Here is a 15,796-nt window from a genome sequence, read left to right on the forward strand (position 1 = left end):
TTAAATCTTAAAAATGAATTTTATTGATACTTAAACTAAATCCTTTTCCCCACAGCCTAAATGAATTTCAAAACCAGACAAAATAAGTCAGTGGAGAAGGTATTTTGATGAGGACACAATACATTTTCTTCTTTCTCAGATTAATACACTCCAAAACTGCAAAGCAATAGGGGGAAGAAGCATTTGAATGTCTCAAAGTTACTTGAATCTCTTCCTTTTATTGCTGCCTTCTTTAGAAAATAAATTACTTGTAGATAACAAACTATTTACAAAGTTATACTACTAGTCATGCCAGATCTAAATACAGGGAGAGCAGGGAGAAAAGTCCATCTGACAAGTTCTCAGCAGCATTTTATTGAAAACATGAAACATGTCAATGTTGCACTTCTAAACGCAGTACACGTTCTGTTGTTTCCTGTAATTTTTCTTGGCTATTGAGAAGCTATGAAAAATATTACTCTAAAGAATAGGAATTTAGTAAGATGTAGGAGGAGACATTGTAATGTACAGTGTTCATTATTAAATTAAAAAAGGCACTTGCTATCCTGTTTGCCTTAAAGATTATATAAAAAACAAAACCCCCAAAACAGGTCTGCGGAGAAAGGAAAAGTGGTAATACCAAAAGAGGTTAAATATGTCCACAGAATACATTCATATTTAATAGACAATAATGAAGTTATGACCTACTCTTTTAAGCAGATGCTTCTATGGCATAACTTACATTTTGAAAGTCAACAAAATGCTGAGTTTGAAGTCCTTGATTCTTAAAAAAATAAAGTAGAAAAAAAGCACAAACCAACCAAAGAAGCTCTTCAAAGTTCTGTCCATCCTCTGGCTCTCACCAGTGCCATGATCCACTCCAGGGCAGAAGGGCTGTGATTCAAGATACCTGCTCCCAGTTCTGGATTGTATTTCCTAGCAATGGACTAGGCAATCATGTAACCCCAAAGCAGAATAATCACCAGGTGAACAGTTTGTCTTTCCACCGGACAATCCCTCGTGGTGTTTCTGCATTGCAGAGTGGTTTGAGTGCATATTCAGCCACGGGCTGAGTGCCACCTTCCAAATGTGTTTGAAAAGAGACAGAAAAATAGAAAGAACTAGGAAATGGGAAGGCAAAAGTGACACAGACCTCATTTCTGGTCAGCTCCACCGTTTGACTAGAAGAAGGTAGTTGCTGTATCAGAGGAGGGACGTGCAGAATCCGTTTGCAGAAACACTGAATGCCAAAACCAAAGTACTTTCATCTCCCCACAGTTTAAACAGAATTCGAACAGTCACGTATGCCCGTGAACAAAAACTCGTTTTCATCTCGTCCTGTCATGAATGTAATCAGCCTTTCATGTTCCTCACGGTGTCTTCTCTATTCACAGCTTCAAAATATTTTGAATTGTATTTACTTCCAGTACCACTTAGAGCTCATCCTGGTGACAACAAAGTAAACAATTGTGTTATTCTGTAAGTTTTGTTGGGTTTTTCTTCTTCTCTGTGATTTTACATTTATCTTCAGCATTAATATTTCAACTGGACAAATGTTTCTTAAATAGATTTCAGAGTATTTCTTAACAGCTCTATATCACTATCTTCTTTCTGAGTTAAAACATCTATTCCAATCTGGCACTCACTGGCCTCTCTAATTTGGGTCCTGCTTGCTAAGTCTGGTCTAAGGATTACACTGAAGGAGGTGGCGCATCTCACCCCCCCACCTTTAACACAGATACCTAGAGATTCTGTACGTCTTGCCATAACTGGTGTTGCAATGGCAGTTATCCTCTGTTACATCTGTGGACATGGAGAACTGGGCTTCAACAAATAATAGTAAACAAAACAAGTCTAGAAGTAAAATGTACCTGGTACTGTTTGAAGATTCGGGATTTAATATTTCACAACAAGAAAATAGTAACATCCTTTTTAAAAGCTATTCTTTACAATAACGAGTCTTCTGCAAAAGCCCCCCCGCTAAGTGTTCTTACCTTATTTCTAGATTTTTTTCTTTTTCCTTTATTTTGGATTGCTTCTAGTTTTTCATTCAGAAGGTCAGCAATACCTTTGGCATCTCTGCTGTCTATATATTCACCAAGAACATTTTTCTTAAAAAAAATAAATAAATAAATTAAAAATTTATATATTACCCATGTTCTACACTGAATGCAAGGAGGAAGAAAATAGCTCTGGTACATTGATTTCTAAGCCATACATATATTTTTGTCTCCATTTAAACAATACTAATTGTCTTTTTAGTAAGAACCCCTCTTAGCTGCTGGCTTTCAAAACTAAACAAATTTTGTTTTGCGCCTTAAAGAAGCCTGAAGTCGTTACAATGTTTTCATGTTTATTCAGCTGAATATTGAACCCAGTCAGCCACTGCAAAGTCTGCCCCTTCATCATGTGTGTTCACAAAATCTGCTGGTGGGGGTCACTGCTTTTGAGACCTGAAAACCCTCTTTACTACTACAAGTCCCATTGAATTCAATGGGATTGTGTGAGGAAGGATTTCTAGAACTTCCCATAAGAGAGTCAGTTAAAAAATGACCCTCTTATCCCTGAGATGCCTTGAGTGGCACCAAGGAGAAGTTGTTCCAGCAGTTTCCCAGGGATGGAGGTGAGGCTGACCGGTCTATAGTTACCCGGGTCCTCCTTCTTGCCCTTTTTGAAGACTGCAGTGACATTTGCTTTCCTCCAGTCCTCAGGCACCTCTCCCGTTCCCAAGACTTGGCAAAGATGATGGAGAGCGGTCCAGCAATGACCTCAGCCAGCTCCCTCAGCACCCGCAGGTGCATCCCATCCAGACCCATAGATTTATGGATGTCCAGATTGCCTAACTGCTCCCTAACCCAGTCCTCATCAACCCAGGCAAACTCCTCCATTGTCCTGCCTTCCTCTGGGGCCTCAGCAGTACGGGGCTCCTCAGGACAGCCTCCAGCAGAGCAGACAGAGACAAAGAAGCATTCAGTAACTCTGCCTTCTCTGTATCTTCTGCCACCAGGGCACCCACCTCATTCATCAGTGGGCCTACATTGCCTCTGGTGTTAGTTTGACCTGCCACGTATTGGAAAAAGCTCTTCCTATTGTCCTTGACATGTCATGTTTTACAAGAATAATGGCAATTTCGTAGAACTATTTGGATACTTCTCAACTTTTTAATTTATTATTAGTAATATGTTAGTAGGAAATGTTGATCTCAACAGAGTCACATTGATAATTGAAATGGTTTGGTAAGGTTTGGTTTTGAGACAGAACACAACTAAATATTTTTAAACTATTTTCTATCTTAAAAGATGTTATTTAGGTCAAAATTAAAATGAAATGCTGTGATTACACTGAAAGAATATTTCTCCTTAGCCAAAATGAAGCTGTCGATATTTCATTAGAGACTTTGCCTGATTTGAGTGGCTGGTGGTACAACTGCTAAAAGTTGAAAAACATTTTGTTACGTGAGATCCCTGCAAAATTAAACCTTGGTTCTGGCTGAGCCCACATTTTAGTTACTGTTCTATTGATTTACAGTTTATTTTTCAATAACATTATTACTGTACCATTGTGACAGTATTTTACATATTACTGACATTATTTATTGCATCTCCCGCCTGCACTTTGTTACAAAAATCATCTCTTAAATCTTACTATGAAATGAAATACATCTACTACCAGTCCCCACTCGCCAGCGTACACAAAGGAGACACTTTACCTTTGTTCCTTGGTAGGGGTAAAACTTGACAGTGGGGTAGGCTCTGATATCCGCGGTCTGACAGGTCTGAGCGTACATCTGACAGTCGACTTTTCCAGCTTTTACTTTGCCTTTAACCGTCTGAAAAGATAAGACTTTCAATGAGAAGGAACATCAGCTATTTTCACGTGATTGTTAAGAAATAAAATGATGACGAATTCTATTTAGACCATTACGAGTGTAACAAGCTGCTACTACAGTTCAAAACCTACCCTCGCAAGGATCTCAAATTCAGGAGCAAAATTTTGGCAAGGTCCGCACCAAGGAGCATAAAAATCAATGACCCAGTGATCTTTGCCATTCAGAACCTTTTCTGTGAAACTCTGAGGAGTCAGGTCTACAGACACTTGGGGTAAATACCTGTGGAAAGGAAGAAAAAGTCATAATCCACTCAAAACTTTAAGCACAAGAAGAATTTCTGAAATAAAGAATATTAGTGGTCTGGAAATCCTTTAAAAGCTCGAGTTAAAAGATGTAGCAAGTACACCTGTTTCTCATTCTTGATTTACATAGCATTTAGATATTAATTTCTCCTAGCAAGCAAACGATGGGTCTTTGGAACCAAGTCTAATGCAGAAACTCACCCCAGTGCCCAGCCTCTCAGCGAATAGGAATCTCTGTGCCATCCATTGTAGCTGCTGTAAAAAGAGGAAAAAGAAAATACACATTTAAGTTCATTATTTCATCATCTCCACTCTGGAGAGTGTTATTTTTTCAAATGTAATTCAAACTACCATAGAGCTGGATTTGTATGTTTTAGCATATATTTCTACCTTGCTTTCCAATCTGAATAAGTCTCATGAATACAATTCAAAGATAAAGGACTAAAGACTAGAAGATGAAGAGAAAAACGGGAAGAAAGTTCTGTGTCAAGACAGTAAGCAACTTGGTTTGGAGCACATAAGCTTTGATAGTAAACTACTTCGAGTGAAGGTAACAACTCCAGATAAAACTGCATCCTCTAAGAAACACAGGAATTAAACTGAAATATCTTAATATTATAATGAATTAACATCAATTAGAAAATATGAACCAACTATCAATTATATATACATTTCCTTGATCTGACAGTAGAAGAGCCAGGCAAACAGGTTACCTGGACAAGGATTTCTTACTTGGACTTTGAGGGCATTGCTTAGTTCTGAAATTCCAGTGACAGGTTAGAAAAGAGATTAACTCAAGATTCATATCCACTCATTTACAACTTTATAACTAAGTATTTTTCAATAGAGTTACCTGGTCAAAATCTGACTTGATACTTTTTGGTGATGTTTATTTTAAGAGACAAACTCCCATATTTTTACGGGAAATAGCTGGCTCATGATTAGGAATTTGGCATGTGTTATATTCAACAACTTAGTATTTTCAACAAGAAAAAAATGGCACTTTTTAAAAAGAAACTTTATCATCATGTTCCACATCACCTAACGTTTCCCAAACTGAATTCAATTACTTACTAATATTGATGAGCTGTGCTTGATCTTTGAGGAAAGAGTCTTATTTCGGGATATCCCCGAACACTTTCTTGGTGACAGAAAGAATAATATTTCTGACAATCCACACTGCCTACGCTGATTAACCCAGTCAACATCTGAAAAAAAGAAGAAAACCCACCATCAAATACGATATTCAGTACTGCTACAATTTCAGTAATATTTCAGAATTTAAGGATAAGCTTTAGTATAAGTTTCTAGTTCAAGGAGCTGTACCATCTCCATAATTCCACAGAACAGGACACAACAGCACACAAAACATTTGAATATCACTTACCCTGGCCATTTTTTTCCATTCTGGCATTAACGCCTGACAAGGTCCACACCACGGCGCGTAGAAGTCAACCATCCAGATTTCCTCTCGTTTCCTTCTCTGAACTAATTCAACAAAAGTCTCTGGTGTTAGGGAGACCACCGAGGGATTTCTGAGATCCTAAAGTAAAGACAGCTCATAGACATACACTCTGCAGTGAGTTATCCCGCACCTACAGTCTGCACCGAGTTCTGAGAATGCTAATTGACAACACTGGGAAGCTCCTCCTACGTCCAGATGTGTACATGGGGCATTTTCACCTTAATATTACAGCACTGCAGACTTTTAATTCCTTTCTCGTCTCTATGAAGTAGACATCCTTATTATTACTTTGCAGACTGGAAGGCCTCTTAAATTATTTGCTCATGATCTCAAAGAAATTGACAGTAGGGAAATGAATCCACTGAGTGTCAAGTCCCTCCTTGACAGTTGGTGGATCACTCTTCCTGCCCAAGGTTTTCTCACTCTTTATCTTACTAGTCTAATCAATTAAAAGCCAAAACCAAACCCCACCCAACTTAGAGTCTTCCACCTTGGACGGATGAGCTGCGTACAGAGTGCGACTGCAACAAGGATTCTAATGGACGTACCTCTATAAACTCCAAGATCTGCTCTGCGGAGTGATGTCCTTCATATTCATGAACATCAGACTGATTGAACACAACTGTGGTTGGATAAGCTCGAATGTTATGCTAGCAAAACAGACAATAAGAAATTGCAAGGAATTATTAGGCTTCCTGTAGTGTCTTTTTACTGCCCTTCTGCACAGCACAACTGCTCGGTCTCACGTGCAGATGGGAGTTTGAAACCATCACAAATCAGTACAGAGAAGACGCCAATTGTATTCAGAGACGGCATCATTTAATTTCTCAACTTAAAAACCAGGCAGTAGTTCTTTGGCCATGCTCTGCAAACACGGGAATTAATGCACTGGCCTTCCAAGCATTAACTTTAAAGCTATTCCCAGTGTTCAGGTGAAAATGCTTGTAGCGTATGAATAACTGTATTGTTCACTGTTGAATACAGATACTTCTGTGATTTGAATTCTTCGGTGTGTAAACACATCTACAGAAAACTTGCAAAAAATGTTCTTTGCTTATTGCTCTTGGGAACAATAAAACGTGCAGTTGCAGGAAAGCTGTCAGAATGTAGTATTTTCTGGAATTCAGGAAAAGTAATGTCAATAATTTCTACTATGATAAAGTCATTGAAACAAAAAAGTTCAGCAAATTTAAACATGGAAAACTGGGCAAGATTTTTTTAAAAAAATCTTTTTCATTCCACTACTATATCTTTAAATAAATGTAAACTGAAAAGTACTAAACTTTCTTCTACTTGGAAGTTGATCCTGCACTTCTTAAGCACTACAAAGCAAAAAGCAAAGTCAGGATAAATTGAACTAGAAGTGGTTTTGCAGACATCTTCAAAAAGTGGTGTATCAACATAAAACTTGTATATGTTTTACTGTTCTTATCCTCCTATGTGAAGACCAAAAAGAATGCATCTATGTATTTATATATACACTAGAAAATCATTTCTGGGTCTGCTTTAATTTTTTTCCTCTTATAAACGCCAGGAATTATTGAATTCTGACACTTCCAGAGTCTTCCAGTAAGACTATGAACTCAGAGCAAAATGTGACATGTTTTTTTGCATTGATATAGTAGTGGTTACATAGTTTGCTCCTTGAAAAATATGATGATTACAAGCATCCTGTTTGGTTCACTACCCTTTAAGAAAGCAATAGTAAAGAACAAGCATTGTCTGCCCCCATCCCCAACTAGAAGAACATAGTATTATTTGAAAGGATTATATTTTTATATCTATATATATGGTTATTGTTTAGTTCCTGCAGCTTACCACGTTGCAAAGCCCTTCGTGGACAGTACAGTCTAGTGTTCCAAATTTCAGCTGCCCATAGAGATGTTTCGATGCTTTTCTCAGCTCTGGTAACAAGGCTCGACAAGGAGGACACCACTAGAACACAAGACACAAGTCAGCGCGACTGCTTTCTCCACATGACACCAAAGGGCACTTTCAGGATACTGCCAGTAGGTGGTTTCATAACAGAATTTAGAAGAAGGCAAATATAGATATTAAATATTTACCGGTGCAAAGAAATCCACAAGCCACGGTTCCTTCTCTTTGTCAGGAAAATTCTGAGGTCCCAGTGTGATAACGTGAGAGTTGACACTTTCTTTGGCAAATGCAACAATGTCATATAAGATCTTCTTTCCTTCAGAGAACAATGCAGAGAGGAAACTTTATTTTTCCCTATGAGAAATCTGATTTTAAAACTCACTGACATTAACAGGAGTCCTTCAGTTCCCCCGACGGAGCTTTAAACATGGCCCTGCTTAAATAAATTCGCTTTTACTCAGGAAGACGATGTTAAACTGTCCAAACATAGGTAGGTACGACACACTCTATATCATAGCTGACACTAAACTGGATATTTACCTGGTATTAGCCAAATAAATATTTTATCCAAGACAAAACATGTTTTTGTCAGACAAAATGATTTTTTTTTGTGCCTAGACTACCAGCTATTTTACCATCTTACTAGTGGTTGTTGGAATTAAAAAATTACTCTTTTAGATACACTTGCCTTGGCAACAGTATTGACACAGTAAAGACTTCAAGAAAAATAACCGATATTGATGAATCCCAGCTTTTTAGGTGTAACTCAGGTTCTTTCTGACACACAGAATCCCAGAATGTCAGGGGTTGGAAGGGACCTGGAAAGCTCATCCAGTGCAATCCCCCCATGGAGCAGGAACACCCAGATGAGGTTACACAGGAAGGTGTCCAGGCGGGTTGGAATGTCTGCACAGAAGGAGACTCCACAACCTCCCTGGGCAGCCTGGGCCAGGCTCTGGCACCCTCGCTGAGAAGAAGTCTCTTCTCATATTTAAGTGGAATCTCTTGTGTTCCGGTTTGCACCCATTACCCCTTGTCCTATCATTGGTTGTCACCGAGAAGAGCCTGGCTCCATCCTCCTGACACTCACCCTTTATATATCTGTAAACATTAATGAGGTCACCCCTCAGTCTCCTCTTGTCCAGCTCCAGAGCCCCAGCCCCCTCAGCCTTTCCTCACACGGGAGATGCTCCACTCCCTTCAGCATCTTGGTGGCTGCGCTGGACTCTCTCCAGCAGTTCCCTGTCCTGCTGGAACTGGACACAATATTCCAGGTGTGTTCTCACCAGGGCAGAGCAGAGGGGCAGGAGAACCTCTCTGACCTACTGACCACCCCCTTCTAACCCACCCCAGGTACCATTGGCCTTCCTGGCCACAAGGGCCCAGTGTTGGCTCATGGTCATCCTGCTGTCCCCAGGACCCCCAGGTCCCTTTCCCCTATGCTGCTCTCTAATAGGTCATTCCCCAACTTATACTGGAACCTGGGGTTGTTCCTGCCCAGATGACAGACTCTACACTTGCCATTGTTCTATTTCATTAAATGTTTCCCCGCCCAACTCTCCAGCCTGTCCAGGTCTCTGGATGGCAGCACAGCCTCTGGCGTGTCAGCCACTCCTCCCGGTTTGGTGTCATCAGCAAACTTGCTGACAGTCACTCTATTCCCTCGTCCAAATCATTGATGAATATATTGAATAATACAGGCCCCAGTACTGACCCCTGAGGCACTGCACTAGATACAGGCCTCAACTGGACTCTGCCCCATTGACCACGACTCTCTGGCTTCTTCCCTTCAGCCAGTTCACAGTCACCTCACTACCCGCTCATCCAGACCTCACTCCCTCAGTTTAGCTGTGAGGATGCTGTGGGAGACTGTGTCAAATACCTTACTGCTTTAGTGATGTAAACTTGCCACAGTTTCCCTTACCATGATGAATTTCATAATCTCCAGTTCCTTTTCCTTTGAAGACAGCTAAACAAGGCTGATAGACGTACAGTTTGTTGCAGATGGTTGGTGAGGAAAGGCAGTCAAACTTGCCAACCTGTTAAACAGACAGTGACATTTTAGTGAAGGCTTCCTAATTTATATAGATCAACATGCCCTGAAAGGCAGTAAGAGTCACTAAAAATGGTTAAAATACAGAAAAGTAGTAGCTTTTTTATAAACAGAGGCTTAAACCAATCTTGTAACTGTGGTATTTGAGGAAAACTACTAGCAAAGCTATATTAGGTTGTTAATTTTTAATTTAAAGACCAAAACGAGGAACAAAACCTTTTAAGAATCCTCATTTTTTCCACCCCTGCTCCGAATAAAACAGCAAGGAAGCAAACCTAAAATAAACGTGATGTTGAAATTATTCTAGTCAATGCAATAATTTTTTAAAAATACATACCTTATAAATAACGCAATCTGTATGTCTTTCGTACAAACTTTGGTTTCTTTTTATTAAGAAAATTCTCAATTATAGGGTTTTCCGAGTAATTAAAATAGTTTTACATACATCAATTTGAAGTGTTAACTTTTAATTGTTAACTGAATGGGATCTGCAGCAACATTTCCCATGAGAGAGCAGACTTACAAGATCATCTTTCCTAACTACTTTTAAATTATTGAAACTGTACGGGAAACTCCACTGATTGCTTTAAATTAAAAGCTTTACTATGGATCTACCATATGATAATCTATGTCTTTCAGTACCAGAGGCGGCAACTGGTAGTAACAGTTAATAACGAAAAAGATACTGACTTGTTGTCTGAATGTAAATGGTGTTTAACACGAGTGAGCCGTCTTACCTGAATATGTTCATCCTTAAGTAAAAATTTAAGTTTCTTAAATTCCTGTAGACCCGATTTATCACTCTCCCCAAACTGAAAGAACAGCAGCCAGCGGTGATGGGCCAGACGGTCCTTGAGGGCAAAAAACCAAACCAAAAACACAGAGAAAAAAGAGATTATCCCAAACTTACACCACTGTGTAAATTGCTTGTATGTATAGTAAAGGCAAATGCCCAGTTATCCATCTGTGTTCCCTGTTGTAGATCAAGCTGACGAGCACAATTACAAGCGTGAAAAGAGGGTTCCTCTTTTTTTCCTCATACGTAACCTACCACAGATTAACAAGGAGTATTTTCCTTCCTACATGACTGACAAAATACATATAAAATCCAATTGTCTGCGACGTAGCCGAGTTGCAACGGCAGCATTTGTCGTTTTGTATTTTGCTATTAAGTACACGCCACCCCCCTTTGTTGTTTTGCTAAACAACAAAAGTAAATGTAGACAAACAATGTTAAGTAATTTTGGCTACATGGAAAAAAAATAGTCGTTTTCAGTTAAATAAATACTAGCTATTTTTAATACTAGGTATTAATATTATGAACGATATTATTAATAATAATATTCATATTTAATACTAGGTATCAATGGGATTTGAAAAATGTTAAAAGTACCGATAAAAAATATAAAAATGCATTATTTGAAGAAATGGTAACACATTTCTAAATTACCTCTAATGCTGCTGCAGAGATCATTTCAAAGTCTGGCAGGTGCCGCATTACTTCCTGATATATTTCTCTGGCATCCAAGGAGTTAATAAACTAGGAAGAAAAATTAACTGTGTTTATTGTATAGAATTGCAAACATCGACCTGATTGTTGATGATTAGTGCTCAAAGTGTCAGGGAAATTATTCTGATTCATTCCTTTCCACCAACTGAAAAGTACAGTTAATAATACGTTATTTGATCGATTTCTTTTTCACATATCACTCTCAGAATACTGCTTGTTACCTTGTTTTCCCACAATATTGAAGTCGAGCTATCATATTTTGTGGGAACGGGTGCTAAAAGTCTAAAATTCAAATTTCAACCCAAATTTTTCAATCAAGTTTACAAGATTTCCAATCTAGTTTCACTCTGCTGATATTTAAGTTTCGGTGATTTGTTAGATTTAGCAATAATATGAATCAGTAACTCAGAGTTGGTAAATTACAAGGGTGAAAGCAGGTAGGTTGAAAAATTCATTTCCTCCTTTTAAAGATAACAACTCGTACCAAAACGCCTCCTTTCTCTTTGTTCTGGATGGTGGCTCCAGGTGGGAAATACGCTGTAGTGCTGGATGAGATATCTAAGTTATCACAGAGCTCACCCTGGGTGCCACAGTCCATCCAGCCCACATTAGCGAGACCTTCCTGGAATAAAAACAGACAAAAAACCCACAAACCAACAGAAACAAACACAAAACCAAAGAGCGGTTTTTACTTTCAGGTTCAGAAATGCTTTTGAAAATCCCAACACAAGCAATTATAGACAACATTGAGAAAATGGAAGGAGACCACATTGTGATTCATTAGTTAATATTCATTCATTTGGCTACTAAGCCAAAATATTTCACTGCTCTGAAAGTTAATGGGTGAAATCTTGGTTCCACTAAACTCAGCGGGAGTTTTGGCTGAACTTCATGCTTTCACGTGTGTTATTTTGCTTTGACGGTAAGAGGTGCACAGTGCTTACCAACATGCCGGCGAGCTTGAGGCGGGTTTGGTAACTCAGGCAATCTGCAAAATCAAAACGACTTATTTACAAACATCAAATTTCAAATGACTAATGCGCTAAACCGACTCTTGTTTAGAACGACCCCCTTCCTCCCTGCAGTGGCTTCAAAAGCCACGTTTCTGGCCAGTCCTCTGGTGTTCAGTGACTTGAGGCTGTACCATCTGGTTATCAGCACCTGACGGTTGTCTACTCTAAGTTAAAAATAACATGAATAACATTGTCTTGCTTCCATCAACACAGAATTAATAATTTATTTGCTATACTAAGGCTGACCTTTAAAATTTCTTTTTTTTTTTTTAAAGCGGTATCTACATACTGTCTTGGAATGAGATTTCAATGGAAAGATCGATTTTCTGTGATTCAAATGACTCAGTCTAATAAATACACCATATGCTCTAATGACCCATCCGGCCTTTGAACAGTTGATGCAGATCATTTTTCCGAAAATTTCACTGGACCAATGACTTAACAAAAGGCCTGGAACTGGAAATCAAGGCGTTCACCAATGTCAACCCAAGACTACAGCTCTGGTTATTCATTCACAGAGCAAAGGCCTCTTCGTAAGGCTGAGAAATCTTTATTTGTCCAAGGCGCAGCGCGTTTACTCGGCTCACCCAGCAAACCACGGCAACTTTCTCTGGACAATACCTTTCTGTTATTGTCCCTTTTGTCAAACTGCCTCTAAAACGGAGCTTCAATGACCAACAGTCCAAATACTGTGATCGCCTTTTACAACTTTTTATTAGAAGCGAAAGGGGTTATGCCACTGTCAGCAAAAGTGGGGTTTTTTCTGTTTGCCTTATTTGAAAAGTATTTAATGCACCTACCCCCACGCTCAGCACAGAACGTGATCAGCCAACCGACGCCAGAAGCAAATGAAGTTTCAATGGCATTAACGAAGTTTCCTAAGAGTGAAACAATTTGCATCAGTCTGTGACTAGTCAAACGTGACTATGAAGCAACAAGGTTTTATATTTATATTAGCGAATTACGGTGAACTATTTTTAATCTCAAAAAATAACACTCGGTTGACAGATTCAGTTGTATTCATAGTTCTTGCTGTCTTTTATGTTGTAAAAGCAATTTCAAGATCAACACCCCAAGCAAAATAAGTGAACATTACCTGCCCATAACTCGGTGACTGTGCTGGTAACATACTGCATGGCAAAGTTCTTCAAGCTCTCTTTTGACCTGTCTCCGTAATATTTCACTGGTTGCTATAGAAGACAAAGAATAAGGTTTATAACATTCAAAACAAGAAAACAACAACGCAAAACCTACTTTTTTTTTTAATAACAGTACTTATGCAACTGCAGGACCCCATCCCCAAAAATCGTAGCCCTATCTGTCCTCTCCCTCCCATACTGGAATGTTTGGAATTTAACTTTTACTGTGATTTCTTTCCAAGTCCAGCAACACAAGGATAATTTAGTCTTAAAAACACCAACTCCCAGTGATTACATTTCTATTTAAATACAAATTGCTTGCATCGGTCCATTTAGTGTACGCACAATCTCTGCATTCAACCTCTTAAGTCTTATCATTGTCAGAATGTACCCAGTATTCAAGCACAATTTGTACCCCAATTAATTTAACCAAGGTGAGAGAAGAGAAAAAGTAATTTATTACATTAAGGAATACACTGAAAGATCTTTATGCAAAGATCTATGATTGAACAAGTATTATATATTGTTCCAGAGCTCAACCTTTCTGAAAACACTTGCAGTTTTATCACTCACCATGCCAGTTTTGAAAACATACAGACTGGGATAACTGTTAATCCCTTTAATTCGACAGAGCATTCTATTATCTCCACAGTTGACAGCTCCAATGCGTATTACTCCATCCATCTCCTTAGCAAACTCTCTCCACTAGAAAAAAGGGGATAAAAAGGACATTTTCCTATTAAGATGTAATGAAAAAACAGCACATTTTATTACTGGTATTTTGAATTACTGTCTTTGGTTTCAGCTTCAGGGTCAAGTTCCACTTCGTTAAGTTTTCTACAGTTAAAAAGGATGAATTTTCAGAGTTCGTTTGCTCGCTGTACATACCGTAGGTGCTAAGTCATGGCAGTGGGAGCACCGAGGAGAATAAAAATTCACAAACCACAGTTCTCCCGAATTAACAGCAGCATCTAGATGGAGAAAAGAAAACCGTAAGTAACCAGTTCAAATCTATGACGTACATCTGGTTACCTCAAAAACAAAATACAAGTTCTAAAAGGTTTTAGCCACTAGAAGTTTCCATTTCCTTACATCACTTTATGTATTTTCTGGTTTCCCCCAGGCAATCCTTTTATGTAGAATCCCTGTCTAAGAGGTGAAAATGCAATTTAAAACTCTAAACGGTTTATTGATATTGATCTGTTTGCCGACTACCGTTTGCCAGGAAGTGTTAAGAGGGTTTTTTTGTTTGTTTTCTCATCTCAGGATGATTTTCTGAGAGTTTTTTGTATAGATATGTAGAGAAGTCTATAGACACACAGCTCAGAATGTGAAAACTGTTACTTTGGGTTGCCATGGTGTCAAAGCTATTTATTTAAAACTTACCAAATTCCCCTCTGTCCAATGTTATAATTTCAGGATCATCATCATAAATACCTATGAAGAAAAACAACCATCGCTTTTTATTTTTGCCATGTTTAAAATGAAGGAACAAACTATCAGCTTCATCACAAGACGAAAAACAGAAGACACCACACTTAGGTTGAAACAGTGAGCTGCCAAAGAGCTTTTACAACCAAGCTGTATTTGTTTCACCTCTGGTTATCTAAACTATTTAGATGACAAAGGTGTTTCAGCCACAAGCTTTTCCATGAGCAGAATGTGTGAACACAGAGGAACGAAGCGGACAGAATAAAGGTAAGAAGCTTTTCTAAAAGCTACCCAGCCCTACCTAGAGCCAGTCTGTGCTCCAAGGACACAGGAAAGGCAGAGACACCAAGACCACTATTAGACAGCATTAGGTAACGCTACTATGGCTACGGATCTTTTACAGTACCTAAGATGCTGAAATGCCATTTTACCTGAAGTATACAAAAATTAAATGCAAATAAATAACATGAGAATTAATTTCTACAGGTGACAAGGTACTTTTTAGATTACTATCCATCTATATGTAATGCAATATAATACATACATTCAGCCATACATACATAAAAGATATCTTGATTTTTATATATACATATAAAATATAAAATATAGACACTCTGCTCAATAGACATTCAAGGATGCTGTTTCCCAATCAAGCAGTGCAACTTCAGGCAAATAAAATTTGTTAAAACTGCTTATCTGAAGACATTTCAGGGTAATTTCTGTATTTTATTGTGATAGTAGCACCTCTGGTTTATTCAGTTTCCATGTGCAGAGACATTAATGTTTTAGAGACAGGGATATATTAAATCAAACCACACCAGAATTTGTTTTTCCAAGGTGGAAGGTTGTTTCAGCTCTTTGTTCACAGCAACCAAAGCATGTTCCTCAGGTCCCTATTTTAGTTGACTCCTGTTCCAGCAGCTCTGAGAACTGTTCATCCCAGTCTTTCCCTACAATTTGTTGAGGCACACCTTAAATCACTTGTCTCAATATCATTTTCTGTATGATTCTGTTATTATTTTGTTTTCTACTTCCTCTTTACTGATCTCTAACTGTATAACTGGACGTAAAACAGGCTCAACAGTGCAAAAGTCTCCTCTCAAAATCCACTTGAGAACACTTTATCTAAACAAAATTTGGTGTTCTTACATTAAAGAATACTGATGAAACGCTCATAGTGGAATTTAAGTGAAAAAA

At 38.4% G+C, this 15,796-nt stretch overlaps 1 protein-coding gene across 3 annotated transcripts in view; it reads right to left on the reverse strand.

The window, feature by feature from the left end:
* DNAJC10 (DnaJ heat shock protein family (Hsp40) member C10) overlaps window positions 1-15,796 on the reverse strand; it is an 18,742-nt gene continuing 2,946 nt past the window's right edge. For all 3 annotated transcript variants that reach the window (XM_005504023.3, XM_065069943.1, XM_065069944.1), the window contains exons 4-23: window positions 14,555-14,605; window positions 14,057-14,139; window positions 13,742-13,873; window positions 13,126-13,219; window positions 12,830-12,907; window positions 11,961-12,004; window positions 11,501-11,638; window positions 10,957-11,046; window positions 10,244-10,357; window positions 9,378-9,492; window positions 7,642-7,769; window positions 7,394-7,510; window positions 6,124-6,225; window positions 5,498-5,653; window positions 5,185-5,318; window positions 4,312-4,365; window positions 3,940-4,087; window positions 3,689-3,808; window positions 1,974-2,090; window positions 1-1,424 (exon numbers count right to left, since the gene is read on the reverse strand). In XM_005504023.3, the coding sequence (XP_005504080.1) occupies window positions 1,413-1,424; window positions 1,974-2,090; window positions 3,689-3,808; window positions 3,940-4,087; window positions 4,312-4,365; window positions 5,185-5,318; window positions 5,498-5,653; window positions 6,124-6,225; window positions 7,394-7,510; window positions 7,642-7,769; window positions 9,378-9,492; window positions 10,244-10,357; window positions 10,957-11,046; window positions 11,501-11,638; window positions 11,961-12,004; window positions 12,830-12,907; window positions 13,126-13,219; window positions 13,742-13,873; window positions 14,057-14,139; window positions 14,555-14,605 (2,027 nt within the window). In that variant the 3' untranslated portion in view covers window positions 1-1,412. The remainder of the gene's footprint in view (window positions 1,425-1,973; window positions 2,091-3,688; window positions 3,809-3,939; window positions 4,088-4,311; window positions 4,366-5,184; window positions 5,319-5,497; window positions 5,654-6,123; window positions 6,226-7,393; window positions 7,511-7,641; window positions 7,770-9,377; window positions 9,493-10,243; window positions 10,358-10,956; window positions 11,047-11,500; window positions 11,639-11,960; window positions 12,005-12,829; window positions 12,908-13,125; window positions 13,220-13,741; window positions 13,874-14,056; window positions 14,140-14,554; window positions 14,606-15,796) is intronic.

The sequence above is a fragment of the Columba livia genome, chromosome 7 (genome assembly GCF_036013475.1).
Source record: "Columba livia isolate bColLiv1 breed racing homer chromosome 7, bColLiv1.pat.W.v2, whole genome shotgun sequence".
Classification (NCBI taxonomy): Eukaryota; Metazoa; Chordata; class Aves; order Columbiformes; family Columbidae; genus Columba; species Columba livia.